This window comes from Mastacembelus armatus, chromosome 22, assembly GCF_900324485.2.
Source record: "Mastacembelus armatus chromosome 22, fMasArm1.2, whole genome shotgun sequence".
Taxonomy (NCBI): domain Eukaryota; kingdom Metazoa; phylum Chordata; class Actinopteri; order Synbranchiformes; family Mastacembelidae; genus Mastacembelus; species Mastacembelus armatus.
Window position 1 is genome coordinate 9,945,411 of NC_046654.1, and position 14,835 is coordinate 9,960,245.

Here is a 14,835-nt window from a genome sequence, read left to right on the forward strand (position 1 = left end):
TGGCCAATAAAAGCTCTTCAGTAGCTTATATTTCAGTTGTTGTTTTTTCTTTGGTTGGTTCTTACTCATATTCTCTCATACCATTTGAATTATTTTATTGTGTTTCACTTATAAACTTAGATCTTACAATAAACTCTAGGTATGAAATTGTTTAATTAAATAATAGCTAGTCTGTCTGGTTGAAAATTAACTGTGCCCGTGCCAGTGTTTTCTGTCTGTCCACAGGAACAGATGTCTGGGCATCAACTCTATCCTTGTGGAAAGGAAACAGGCTTGACAGGACAGCCTGGTGCAGAGAAGCTGCTCTGTCGGAAACCTGGCCACAGATTCCTACATACACCCTCTGATAAAAGTAGGCTCCCATTTGCTGTCAAGCTGTTGGTTATATTATTTTTTTAGCCATGCTGGCAACTGAAATATCTCAACACCTATCAGATGGATTGTCATTATAATTTGTGCAGCAATTCAACAATCCCAGAAACTTTTATGACCTCGGTGATCCCTTAACCTCTAGTGCCATCGTGAGGTTGACATTTGTGGTTTTGAGTGGCAGCACCTGTTGATTGGATTGGCATTAAATGTGTTACACCATCATGCTCTCTCAACAACGAATCGTAACAACTTTTGGCACAGGTCTGGATTGTTACTGTCTAGTAATTTGGTACATAGAAAGCTAATGGCCATCAGCCTCAGCTATTTAGTACAGGCTCAGAGATGCTGATGTTGTTGATTGGGTGTAAAATAAATTGAATTTGATTTAAAAATTATATAAAGTAGAATTTGTAGAATATAACATATCGGTAACTAAATATGTTAAATGGGCCATTTGTAGTTTTTGTGATGATATTTTGTGTCAGGTGATACTGTTGTCAGCTGTTTCACATTAGTAACAGTTTGGGTGTTTAGGACCAGAATGACCTGAAGACACATTTAGTTCTAATTTAAATAACCAATCAGGTCAATGTTGCAAGGCCAAGTGGTTTGTCTCTCTTTACTATCTCTTTCATTCTCCCCATTTCTTCTATAATTTCAGAGACATCCTTATTTAAAACCACAGCTGGTGTCAAGATGCAGTTTCTTCCTCTGTATAGGTGACTCCACACGTGGTGTCTCTTCTTTGTTTCCTGTGATTTTTTTTGCTGGTATAGATGATTTATTGTTTGTGCCATGTCATGTAACAAAATATAAATGGACCCATATGATAACAGAATATAACCTAACGTCAGATGAAGTTACATGTAAATGATGTTCACTCCCTGCTGAGTCACAAGACATTCAGTCAAAACAGATGACTCATGGTTAATCAACCTATCAAGCTGCCGGCAGCTTGACATCATTGACTTTTCTGAGGTTAAATTCTGCACCACTTTAAGTTCTGTCGATTCAGATTCCATGCTCTGATGACAGTATGCATAATCTTGGCACGCAAGCTCATGAGTGACCTACTTTGAAGTTCAGCTCAAGTTGGTTTTCAACTTTGAGAAAACTAAACACATTTGTCCTATAATCCATCTCAAGTGACCTCTTAGATACATCCTGTTCCATATCTGGATCAGGCCGAAGTCCGGATAAACATTTGCACATACAGTTTCACAGTTTCATGATAATGTTGCCCTCGACGCTCATATTAGGATAGGTCTTTGACTGGTTTCCACTGGAACGTATAAAGTTTCTTAAACTAGATTTCTTATATTTCCTTTCTATGCGTATTTAAATTACCCTTGCAATTACAACAATACAGACTTTCAGTTTAGTTCTTAGTCACAAACGTCTGCTTTGTCCTCATTGAATCAGCATGTGAGTTTGTTTCTGGATGATTCATAGAAATTTTTATAGACACAATCTTCAAAATAATGAAAAAAAAATCTACTGCTGGTTATTTTTTGCTCACCATTTGAAGACTTGGTGACATACCAGTATGAAATGTCTTTGCATTGCACCTCTATTATTCATTGTGCAGCTAGTGCAAATAGGTGATCTTCATAATCTGCCACTGAAAATCGACACATGCTGTACCCACACAGTTACACTATGACCTTTTAGTGTTCTTCCAAGACACTTGCAGTATTTGGCAGTATCTTTCATAGACAATACTACAAAAGGTTATATGAATGCAAAATGGAGTGGGGACCAACCTCTACTCTGATAATCAACCAGTTAGCAGTTACAGGCCACTGAATAAGCTCATCTATTGTCAAGCAATCACAGGAAAATATTAAAATGGACAACAAAAATAGTTCACTATACTACTAACGATCTTGCAGTAAGTGCAGATTATCATGTCATTGTGTGGTAACCCATGGCAGAATAACATCCCCCTCAGTTAAAGCCCATTATTTAATATCACAGATTTCCAAGCCTTCATCATTAGGCTCCACACATGCTCAGACCATCTCCTGGGTAGCTCCTCCAGGGAGCCCTCAAACCTACCTCCTGTTCCTCACGTTGTCATGACAACAGACATCAGACTTGCTGCACTGGAGTCAGGGTCTCATAGCAACAGTTTTTAGACTTTAGAATCCCATTCCGACCAATCAGGAGCCAGATCCTTGAGGAGTCCTCTCCTCCTCCAGATTAGAAGGAGAGGGTGGAGTCACATGTTGGTGGTTTGCAACATCATCTGTTGTTGTTGTCAGGATTTATTTACATAAAAATAAACTACATAAACACATAAAGTACTTAAAAATACTATATGATTTTGTCAGGAACCGGAAATGAAAGGTATTCCCACATGTCAGCCTGACAATGGTTGTGCCCTTGTACCACATGATCATAGTTCATATCAAATAGATTTTGACAATGATTGAGAGTCGCATTTAAGCTTATGCTTTCCTTTGGTATGTTCTACAATGTACTTCGAATGTGCAATTATTGGTCATGACTCTGACTCCACCCCCCATTTATAAATAATACATTGGTGGTCAAATTAGCATCATGGCATCCAAAACTCATGACAAAATCATTTATCTTTTCAGTAAGAAAACTCACACACAGTAGCTCCACTTACTTTGGCTTCTTTTTTCTGAAAGTGACCTATCTGAACGTCACATGTCGACAATAGTAAAGTATTATCTTTTTTTCAGAATGTGCCTCTTCATCATATTTTTAATGCTTAGACCCAAGGCAGGAGGAGAGTTTTTATGTTCTCTGTCCAATGTTTGCATTGATCTGATTCAAAGAAAGGAAGCAAAGAAAGAAAGGCAGAATGGGTAGATAGAAAGAATGATGAAGCGTTCTTCTGTGGGGGTTTTCTATACAGCCTGCAATGTTTTTACTTGCTGTGTCCTTTCACCCAAATGCCAGCTTGCAGTAATGGTGGGGAGGAGCCTCAGACTGACAATGTTTTATGCAAGTGATACCACAGAGCATTCTGAATGCCTACACAACACAACTTCTTCTGATTAAGGTAATCCCTCCAAACCATTTCAAACTATGAATGGAAAATAAATATAAAAAATAAAAGGAAAGTTATTCAGAAGCATATCTCCAAGTGTCATTACATTATTTTAAACAATACGGTGCTAATCCATTTTGGCTCTGCATTCTATTAAAATCAAACAAATGTAAACCAGTGACAACAGCACACTGGAGGGGTTTTACAACACCAAAATATTTCTCTTCTGCTGTGCTTTAAATTATCATTTGGTTTTCTCCTGTTTGGTGTATTCTAACAAAGTTATAAATCATAAATTCAATCCTTGTTGGTACAGTAAAAGTTGTCCACAAATCCATGTATTCCAGTTAAAAAAAATATGTGTAAGATAATTTGTGGTAATTTAACAATAGTGACTTGATGAATAACCACATCTGCAACATGTGTAACTGCGAGAGGACGTGTGGCAGTTTAGAATAGTAAAATGAATTTCTAGTTTTTAGTTGTAAATTAAATCGAGGGACGAGTCAAGCACGGATCTGAAGGTTTTTCAGATTCACGTGTCCTGCTGGCAAATCCATTATGGATGCAAAGGTTTGGTAAGAATATGTAATAATATATAAAATAATGAAAATAGACAAACTCTAATAACTGAAGAATGGATTAAGGTACTATAGTGCAAATAGAATGGCATTTAACAGTCTGGGTGGAGATACTTCATGTGGATGAGTAGTCTTGTCTATATGACACTGCCTGTGGCTGCCTGGGTGGTATATTTAGCCCTGCTGGGGCAATTCCCCCTTTCTAAGTCTGCTCCTGGATTTCCTGAGTTGGGGGAGTTGGGTAAACAGGGGAGGTGTGCATGTGGAGGCCCAGATAGGGCCAATGTAACCTTTCCTCCAGATTCCCAACTAAGTTGAAACTGACTGCCCCACTTATATCACAAACAGCCTGGTGTACTTAGGTCTGCACTGCCTGTCATGCCTGCGTGCTAACTTGTTTTCCCCGTAACCACTCCCTCTTCCCTTCTTGCTAACTGCTGGCACTGAGTCTGCACTGCTACAGCTCCAAGCCCTCCCTGCTCCCTGAGGTCATGCTTATGTGAGTCATACTGAAGCAAGGCCTTCGTTAGCAGCAAGGCACTGCCTGGACCAGGCCAACACACCTGCTACACTCCCTTCTGCTGCAGGCAAGCTGCACACAAAAAAACAATTTAAAAGCAACACATTGTAAATGTGGTCATGTAGGATATAAGCAAGAAAAAAAAAATGAATGTCAGATATCACTGACATGCTCATGAAAATGACACCAAAGTATCCTGGTTTAAAATTTAAATAAAAAATTATTTACATTTTTAAAGGCATTAAAATTGTCTTTCAAATCATGGCTTCCAGAAGTTGGGTGTGCCTTCTGACATGTTTTTCTGAATGCAGTTGGTGATGAAACAACAAATGTAGGTCAAGACCAATTAGAATTCGCAATAAGTAAAAATGAGCTGACAATAGGAGCCACACACATCAACATTTACATGAAGTTTAAAGAATATATTTAGTATCAACCCTGTGTTAGACTGGTGGTCTGTCCAGGGTGTACCCCCGCCTCTCTCACATTGTCAGCTGGAATTGGCCTTCCCAGCCCCCAATGCAGCCCTCTTTTACAGGATAAACTGTGTAGCTTGGATGGATGGATTTAATATCTGGTAAACAAAACACAATATTCTTTGCTTTGCACGCAGAATAATGCATCTTCCACCCTGGATGCCGGAGGAAGATCATTAAAGGAGGAATTTGTCTGACAATGTAACTGGAGTAATATTAATCAAAACCCTTATATTGTCCATATGGATATAATTGGGGCAGTGGGGTTGTCTCCACCCCAAATTATTTAACAAAATAGCCACACCTACAGACAAAAGATATGTCAACATCATGACCAAACGTTGACTACAGAGTAACACTGTGGCATAATTTATTTAATACTTATTGAGTTTAACTGGTGGCCTCTCTTAGGTGAACCAGTTTACTGGGAAACCACAAAAATTTTTGATGTAGGAAACATTTCAAGGGAGAATCCTAACATCTCACAGCGGTAATGTGGTTAAGGTATAGCATTGAAAGGAAAGCATTTTACTCATTTTGTAGCCTTGAGACTTTGCCTTTGTGGGTAGAAATGTGAACGTTTTAACAATTAAGCACTTGTTTATATGCTTTCTCTGTGACAAAAAAAGCTGTTCAAAAGCTCCAAAACAACACAGAAACCCGCGATTCGGGGGTGCATTCACATGCTGTGGGAAAGGTAGCAAAAATACCTTATGATATCAAGGATTGACCTTCTAGAAAGGTGTTATTTTCTAATATGCATAAAAATGATGTGTGCATAATTATTAATGACATACTGCAACTTAGCTCACCGTTTCGATAAAGTGTAAACGTAATGTAAACTGACTAACCTCCTTGTGAACTTATGTAAAAAGGAAAAAAAAAAATTTTTCTCTATTTCACCTCCTTTGCATTTTTACTGACAATGGTTATATTTTACTGCGGCATGGAACATTACACATAAAACCATATTCATAGATCCCAATTTCTCTTTGGGGATTAATTAAATTGAATTAATCTCATTTCATCTCATATTTAAGCACTTGATATTGGCAGTGTAAAATTAAGCAGTTTCAATGCTTTTCATAGAACATGTTTTTAAAAAAATTTAAACATGACAAATATTTGGGAAAGTTCAGATAGCATTTGATTGAAAAATCCATGATTTGTACACTTTTAGAAAATGTACACTGAATTTGACTTTCAAAGCCAGTCAAAACATTTAGCTCAATATCTATGCACATTCAAACAACCATCTTAAAGAATAAAACAAACATGACATATTCTAGCTGCAATAAAAAGTCATGACAGAAATCTTGCATCTGGAGGTCTGGTCTTTTCAGCAGTCGTTCCCACACCCAGTGAATGCACCGTAGACTCGGTCGACCTTTCGCCTAGTTTCGCGGCTGGCAGTTCATCGGGTTTACCCTGACACCGCTGACTCTCGTGGCCACGCCCACCAACGGCCACGCACCCTATTTCCTCCAACCGTCCAGCGAGCACGCGCTGTTCACGCGCTCTCCGCTTGCCCATTGGCTGCAGCTCAGCACACGCCGGATTGTGATTGGCCGAGTGTTGCCACCCGCCTGTGCGTGTTGTGAGTTTTGTTTTTCTTTTTTTCTCCTCCCCGTGTTTTACACACACAGCTGAGAGAAGAGGGAGTCAGTCAGAGAAAAAAAACGACCTCGACCCAACCCGAGCACTGGCAACCGCCGTCTCTTTGTTCTGTCCTGCCTTTGACAACAAAAAAGTGATATCTGTGTAGCTTATTCCTCAATGCCACTGCGAAAATTCACAGAGATGGATTCACATGGGGTAAGACAATTTTGACTATTTCAGCTCAGCGCAACATTTATTGTGTGTTTTGCCTTCAGCCCAGTTAACACTCAGTTGTTTACTAAGTGCCGTGATATTTCAGGAACGCTACTCAAGACTTTATGTGCATTCAAGTATAATTTTATAAGCATTATTTTTTTGTCACGAACCCGTCCAAGTACTGACATATCAGCCTAATGTAACTAATATGTAAACACAATTTTTAAAATTCTATATTGACATTTCAGTCATGTTTTTTTTTTATCCAGTCTTGAAGTAACCAACGTGCATATGATATTTAGAAATGAAACCTTTATTTTACACATTTACGGAAGCCTGTCAGTAACGATAGAGACTGTCATTTGGTTTATTGTTTGTGGAGGATTAGTGTTTTGCTTTGTTTACTTTAAAAATCAATAACAAAGTTATAAAACCGACTTCCTGATGCAAACCGCTTTCTGGGGATTTCACATGGCTCATCTCTGCAGCACGTCACCGTTTGGTCTATATTTGGCGATGGGAGGTGTCCTGGCTCCCAGCCAGCAGCAGTGCGTGTTGGGCTGGGGTGTAGTCACCAACGCCCACTCTCTCTTATTGGCAGCATGAGCAGTTTGTCCCGGGAACTTTAGATACAGGAACAGCGACTGCGCAGATAACTGTAAATAGCTTTTCTCCCCTTTCTGCTTATTAGACCAGAAACCTTCCTTTCTGTTTGCTTTTAGGTCACGATAAGATCTGAGTCAAAGGCAAATCAACACAGGGTGTCCCACAGTTGGGACTAACCATTATAACAGATGATGTGGCAATATTTAAGTACTTTAACGTGACGTTCTTTTTTGATTATTTATTGTTCCTTTCAGGCTGAATTTATGGATCACTGTCAGTCCTACACAAAGAGAAGGAGGCATGACAGTGAGCAGTCTTCCTCTAGTGGGACATCGGGCCTGGAGTACACGGACTTGGAAGCAGCTGAAGCCCTGGTGTGTATGAGCTCTTGGGGTCAGGGTCTTTTCCTTGGAAGCAACAGGCCAAACCCCTGCAAGCCCAGACCCCTCACCCCGGCTTCGGACTCCTGTGATTCCCTCTTGCCGTCAGAAGTTCCAGAGCCCACTAAAGACTTTGTCTCTCTCTCCTCCCTGGTAAGACACTTCCCACATCAAAATATAATCTGTGGTGACTGAATAAATGAGTTTAAATCTGCTTTGGATATGGTATGCAGGACCTAAAGACATGTGATATTACTAAGAAGGAGTGAGTCAAATCTATGTCACATTAGCTTTTTTCTGAATTTTCTATTATCATTTTTGAAAGCACGAAACTACTTAAATACTTGACAGGTCAAGGGGGACAGGAAAGGGAGAGGTGGGGTTGCTGCAGTCTGACAGGCCATTATATCTGCTCTTTTATTTGATTTTTTGCTACAGTACAGTTGTCTTGAGGTGGTGCAAACAGGAGAGCCTTGATAGAGTAAGTTTGTTTGACCTTTAGATAGTATCTCTTTGCAGATGCAGGGCAGTAGAAATCAGAGTTTAATACCCAGAGTAATCAATATTTTTGTGTGTACCTGCTTATCGCCTGTGATACCTATCTTTGCAAATACATTGCCTAGTAAAACTATAGAAACACACCATGTTTTTACAGTGGTATGAGGGTGTACTTAATTCTTCTACATTCATATCTCCATTCTCTTTCTAGTGTATGACTCCCCCTCAGAGCCCCAGCTTTGCTGATTCGTCAACATCTAGCGTTACCCTCCACTCAAGCTCCAGCTTGGCTGTGTCCTCACAGCGCTGTGGGTCTGGGCTCCATCAACCAGTCCTGGCACCCATCGCTGAAAAGACCCCTTCCCTCCCCCTTCCTCCACAGATCTGCAGAGCAATGGCGACCAGCGTCATCCGCCACACCGCAGACAGCACCCCTTGCCAACACCACATTCCAGTGGCCCCCAGTCCAGAGAAACCTAGAGAAACAGTAATGGCTGCAACAGACTGTCAGAAGCAGCAGCAGCAACACATAATGAAGACTGAGCAGATAGCCACACCTCCATCTCCTCCTGTTCCTCTCACACCCTCAAAAACAGAACAGCAGCCCTGTCCTAAACTTTGTTTAGATACAGTCTCCACCTCCATTCCTGTCAACACCCAACCTCCAGTTCCCACAACACTGTCCCCGCCTCCAGTCACCAGCCCTCAAATCATCTGCCACATGTTCCCTGTCAACAGCCAATCAGGGTTAATTTCAGCCTTTATTCCCAGTGCAGTTCAGACATCCAGTAGTGGAATTCGAACAACTACCACACCCATCCTCCCCCAGCCCACCTCAGCTAACTCCACCCCTGTCCAGCAGTCCCTCATTGTGGGTTCTGCGGTGCCACAGGGTACGGTGATGTTGGTTGTCCCTCAGTCCTCAGTCTCTCAAACCCCTCACTGTCCTCAGACTGTAATGACCTTGGGAAACACCAAGCTGCTACCTCTGGCCCCAGCCCCTGTGTACATGCCAGCAGGGCCCAGTAGTAGCACAGCAGCCACAAAGATGGACTTTTCCCGCAGGAGAAACTATGTTTGCAACTTCACAGGCTGCAGGAAGACATACTTCAAAAGCTCACACCTCAAGGCTCACCTTCGAACACACACAGGTGAGAATTTACGCATATAGATATGTTTGTTTTGGTGGAAACTCATGAGAAATGTGGAATGAAATGTGACTACCACAGATGAATATTGCATCCTGTTTGTAAAACATTCTTTCCTTGACCTTGTTATTCTCAATGGGAAGAACACTCATTGTTTTATGTTCAAAAGAGCAGGGTGACATGCAAAATTTTTATGACTGCAGGTTGACTCACTTTCTGACTCTCTACTCTGTATTTTTCCCATTCCCACCCTTAGGTGAGAAACCTTTCAGCTGCAGTTGGGATGGATGTGATAAGAGGTTTGCTCGTTCTGACGAGCTCTCCCGTCACCGGAGGACACACACTGGTGAGAAAAAATTTGTCTGTTCTGTGTGTGACCGGCGATTTATGCGCAGCGATCACCTCACCAAACATGCCCGCCGCCACATGACCACAAAGAAAATTCCATCCTGGCAGGCTGATGTTCGGAGTCTGAACAAAATGGCTGTTGGCAAAACACCTCCCTCAAAACCTGGCCTTGCCACATTAAGCATGCTGGTACCTGCTGGCTCAAAGTAGAAAATGAACACTGCCATTCTACCCACTCCCAATATACCACCGGGAACCAGGGAGCAGCCACGCACATAAGGGCTGCTGCTCTTTCAACTCATGGGAATGAAAGGAAAGAAAACATGCACTGGACTCTTTTTCCTCTCTACTGCTCATTTGTACATGTATTTTTCTCTAAAAGATTCTTTTGTTTACTTTGATATAATTGGTATGTATACACTTTTGCCAAAGCCTGTGTATGAAGTTTGTTTTATACATTGTATCTCTCCACTTCTTGTACAACACTTTTTTTTGTTAATACTAATATATATGTCTATGTGAATGTATTTGTTATATTATGAAATACATTTAGTTGTCATATTTGGTAAAATCATTGAAGTGAAAAAACAATGGAAATATAGATATTAATCAACAATGATGATACATTGATTACATCCCCTGTCTAACTTTTCATATTATTTAATACATATTTGTAATAAAAATGATTGAAAGAATCATTCTTTGTGTATTTTCTGTCCTTTTCAATGTCTAACCCTGGAAAAACGAGGTGTGGTTAATGGGTAAGAGCATAGTCAGCAATCTATCCTGGCCTTCTCATACAGGATTGCAGTGAGTGCCTGCCCACATCCTGTGTGCGTCACACTATGACTGTCCCCCCCACAACAGGCCTCTTTTGGTCAGCTGAAACTCATGTTCTTCCAAATGTGCTGAGTTGCCTGTGGGTAGCTTCCTGCTGGGTGAATAATGTTTTTTGGTGTTATAAAAGCTCTTTTGGTAAAACCATCTGGGGACATTGTGTGCTGTTCATTAGCTTGGTGAGTCAGAACAAAAAACACAAGAAACACTGAGATTTGCAGTGGAGTTCATTAACAGATAATTTAAGCCCATTCAGCTCTGCCACATAGGAACAAGGAGGCTGTGGGCCTGCGTGATTCTTGCATAAAGCAGCACTGAAATTCATTCATTAACAAATCTGGTGTAGCTAGTCTTGTGCTTACGAATGAAAAGATACAGTTGTTTTGACTTCTGAGCAAAAAGAATGACATGGACTATGAGAAAGTGGTTCAGTATTGACACTTAAACTGGAGAAACTGGGAGGACACCAGTGTTAATGTAAACAATGCAACTATTAATATAGGCCAAAACTGGCTCTCTGAAATGCCTCAATCCTACCTCTCATATACACTCAGTCAAAACCAGTGGTCTTATACCTAGTAACAGCACACCGCTTCCAATCAGACAGTGAGAAATATGAACTGTTGGGGGTGCGACCAATCGCATCTTTGCCCTGCATACCCGCCCCCTTGCCTTACTGACCGACATACTCACTGGCCGTGTGCCACCTGAGCGGCGGTCTACAGCGACACCTGCTGGTAGGAAAATCTCGCCTTTACCACTATTAAACAGAAGACAATTTGGCATGTTTAGTAATAAATATATAAGTGAAAATAACACACTTCACATTCTCTGCCGGAAGCAGAGAGATAAGCAGTTTTAATCAATTTTTGTTTGCCCTTTGCCAAAATAAATGTAGTAATATAGGAATAGTAGGGACATTAGACCGTTTCATGTATTGCACATTTTATAGTACTACCTATAATATTTTTAAGCAATTATATTTAGCAATAATATAAAACACATGGGGCATAGGAAATTATTATTGTTTAGAAGTTAACAGATGGCTTTCATTGAGGCCTAACTACATAACATACTGCTGCAGAGCTCCTGTGTGAGCTCAGGTGCATCACCAAGTTAATTAGCTTGGAGAGCTTTCTAGAACTTGATTGGAGTCCAGCTGTGGAAAACCTGTTTAAATAAGCTAGGCAGCCAGAATTCACGGTCAAATAAAAGTAAGTACATTTTAAATAAACTTTATAATACAATTAAATGCCAATATTGGCAAAAACGGCAGTGTTTTTCAAAGCCAGTTTAGGTTATGGTAATTACCCCACAAAATCAGATTTGCTTTTGGTTAAACTTTCTAAAGCGTATTGCTAGCTGAGTCTCATTCTTACATTTTTTTAGTTAAAACCATTTAACAAACAAAACCTAGCGGATGTGCTGTCGGGGAGACGTTTTATTGATGCACCAGTGATCCTCGTGTTGTCATGGTTACACTAACACAACCGGAATATAGCTGCGGTGTAAAGTTTATCGTACAACACAAACTAATCCGCATAAACGACAGTTTAATGACACCAAGTTTAACGACATCAAGTTGGAGCAATTAATGCGTTTAAAATTCATTGAGTTTTAAACTTCTGAACTGTGTTTTTGGGCGTTTGTGTACTGAAAACTGGGCGACAATCTTCAGCATGGAGTTCGGAGAAAAGCTGGACGAACTAAACATGACAGTGGATGAAATTGACAGGTTTAAAAAAGCCTTCAGAAATGAGAAATTCAGGGAATTGCTGCGCGATTACGCTCAAGAAATATCAGACCCGGGGAACAAGAAAAGGTATGAAGAGGAGATCAAAATTTTGGAGCAGGAGAGAGGCAATAGCATCGAGTTTATTCATCCGCAACCATTTAGGGCTCTCAAAACAAGTGTGGATGGGAAGCAGAAGTGTTTTATCAACATTTGTGGGAACAATAAAGTTGCAAAGCCTGAATGTAAGCCAGGTTTGTCAGATGATGGTCGCAGAGGTCAGTGCTGGTCCCTGCCTCACAGTCTGCATCCTGGGAGGGTGGAAATAGATACTAAGCAGAACAAGATCACAATCTATGATGTTATTTTCCACCCTGACACTCTCCACATAGCGAGCAAAAACAAGAGCTTCATGGATATGGTGGACAACACAGCCATTCAGGGAATCCAAGATGCTTTTAAAGTGACTCTGGACAAAAACAATGTGAGAAAGATGAATACCATGTACAAGGGCACCCCTCAGCCTTGTGTCATTCGAAAACCCATACCTGGTTTCAAAGCTAAGGAGCCCTCAGAGAAGCCTGATCATCTTCCTATTCCATACACAGATGAAAAAAGATCTACAACAGCCTCACAAAGCAGACCCACAAAATCACCTACAACAAAAAACACCACTGATTCTAAAGCCACAAGCTTCCAAACACAGCCTCAGAAAACCAAAGAGCCAACTGAGCCGAACTATACAGTAAAATATCGATCTTTCATTGATCTGCAGGACTTCAGATGCTCCAGAGACTCAGCAAAGGGCCCCAGACCCAAGGAGATAGTGGTCATGATCGACCTGCCACTTGTGAAATCAGTCACAGACATCAGCCTTGAAGTAAAAGAGAAAACCCTGCTGCTGGAATCTGAGAAACCAGCGTACAGACTGGATCTGTCTTTAGCCTACCCTGTGGATGAAGATAAAGGAGAGGCCAAGTTCAACAAACAGAGAGGACAGCTCACAGTCACACTGCCTGTTCTTCCATCTAATGAGGCTTTGGATTTTGCTGTTGGGCCTGGTAGTGATGTTCACTGTGAGAGTGATGGTGAGAAGAGTGGAGAGGAAGAAGAGGACAACCAGCAGAACCAGGGAGTTGTTGAGGAGGAGAAGGGAAAGGAGGAGAGAGATGTCGAAGAGGAAGATTTAAAGCAGCAGACAAGGGTGGAGAAACATGAAGCAGAAGAGAGGTGTCAGGGAAGAGGAGATGAGCAGATGAGGAAAGACCAGAAAAGCCAAGTGGGTGAGGTAGAAGAATGGAGAAAACAGAAGAAACATGGAGAAAACAGTGAAGAGGAAAAAATTGAGAAAGCAGCAAAATGGAAGGAGAAAGGACAATGCCAAGAATGTGTGGGGGAGGAGAGTGGAGCTGAAGAACAAGAAAGTGACAGTATTGCTGAAAGTGAAATTGAGGAGGAGACAGTGAAAGAGGAGAAACAGGAAAATGTGAAGGAAGTTGGAAAATTTAACCCACAGGAAAGGCAAAACAAAGATGAAGAATTCAGTAAACATAAATTAAGGGAAGATGGAGGTGCAAAGAAAAAAGATTCAGGTTTTCAGGACGATACAGATCCGGACCAGCACAAAGGCACAAAGGCTGTAGAAGAGCCAAACTTAGTGGGTGTTGATAACAGACGTGTGGCTTCACCTAAAGCTGAAAACCAGCCTGTTTTAATCACTGCTGAATATTCAAACTGTATGGGAGAGGCGACAAAAGTAAATCTAGACACTTGTTTGGAGTCGACACCCAAAATAAAAACTTCAGAGATCCAAGAGGAGTTTGGAAAAACAGAAGAGACCCCAGGTGGAATCTTAGAGGTGAGACAAATGCGACAAATCTTGAAGATTGGGTTGAAGGGAAGGTGGAATTACGTTACTAAATTAAGTTCTTCATCCTTTTCTCTTCTAGATGGAAGCAGATGCTGTGTTTGTAAATCCCACATCCAGTGAGGAACCCCAGGCTCTTGCTGCTGTGTTTTCCACACCATCTGTGACAATCAATTCAAGTCATGACGTCATAAAAGGCTGCTGCATTTCCCAGGAGACTGGAGATTTTAGTGAAATGTCTCCAACAGATAAAGCAAACACAGGAGGTTCAGGGAATAGGGCCACCATCTCCAGTGAGGACCTGTCCATGGGTCCAGGAATACAGGAGAGGAAGGACATGGACGAAGACAACCTGCCGACAGAGTATGGAAACAAGCTACCACCTGCCTTACTGAGGGAAATCGATAAAGATGGGAATGAGAAGATCATCAGTGATCACTCCACGTCTGCTAGGATTATCTTCCAAAACACTGTTATGTATGAGCTGGACTGAGGTGTGCAACAGAAGGCTGTCATTTTTTAGCGTTTTCCTGTATCACAACGGTTTTGAAGGGAAGTGTTACCAATTCATGTGTGCTCATATTAAATGTTAGTCATACTTTCAAACTTTTACCTTTTCTTTTCAGGCAATTA

At 41.0% G+C, this 14,835-nt stretch overlaps 2 protein-coding genes across 2 annotated transcripts; both read left to right on the forward strand.

The window, feature by feature from the left end:
• Positions 1–6,605: 6,605 nt before the first annotated feature.
• LOC113131382 (Krueppel-like factor 11) lies at positions 6,606–10,464 on the forward strand. Its single transcript, XM_026308545.1, has 4 exons — positions 6,606–6,786; positions 7,647–7,925; positions 8,482–9,421; positions 9,675–10,464. Exons 1-4 carry the CDS (start codon positions 6,748–6,750, stop codon positions 9,974–9,976), a joined length of 1,560 nt encoding a protein of 519 aa, XP_026164330.1. The 5' UTR covers positions 6,606–6,747; the 3' UTR covers positions 9,977–10,464.
• Positions 10,465–10,854: 390 nt separating this feature from the next.
• dnaaf2 (dynein axonemal assembly factor 2) lies at positions 10,855–14,808 on the forward strand. The gene is made up of 2 exons (XM_026308407.1): positions 10,855–14,193; positions 14,285–14,808. The coding sequence occupies exons 1-2, from the start codon at positions 12,283–12,285 to the stop codon at positions 14,693–14,695; spliced, it is 2,322 nt and encodes a 773-aa protein (XP_026164192.1). The 5' UTR covers positions 10,855–12,282; the 3' UTR covers positions 14,696–14,808.
• Positions 14,809–14,835: the final 27 nt, after the last annotated feature.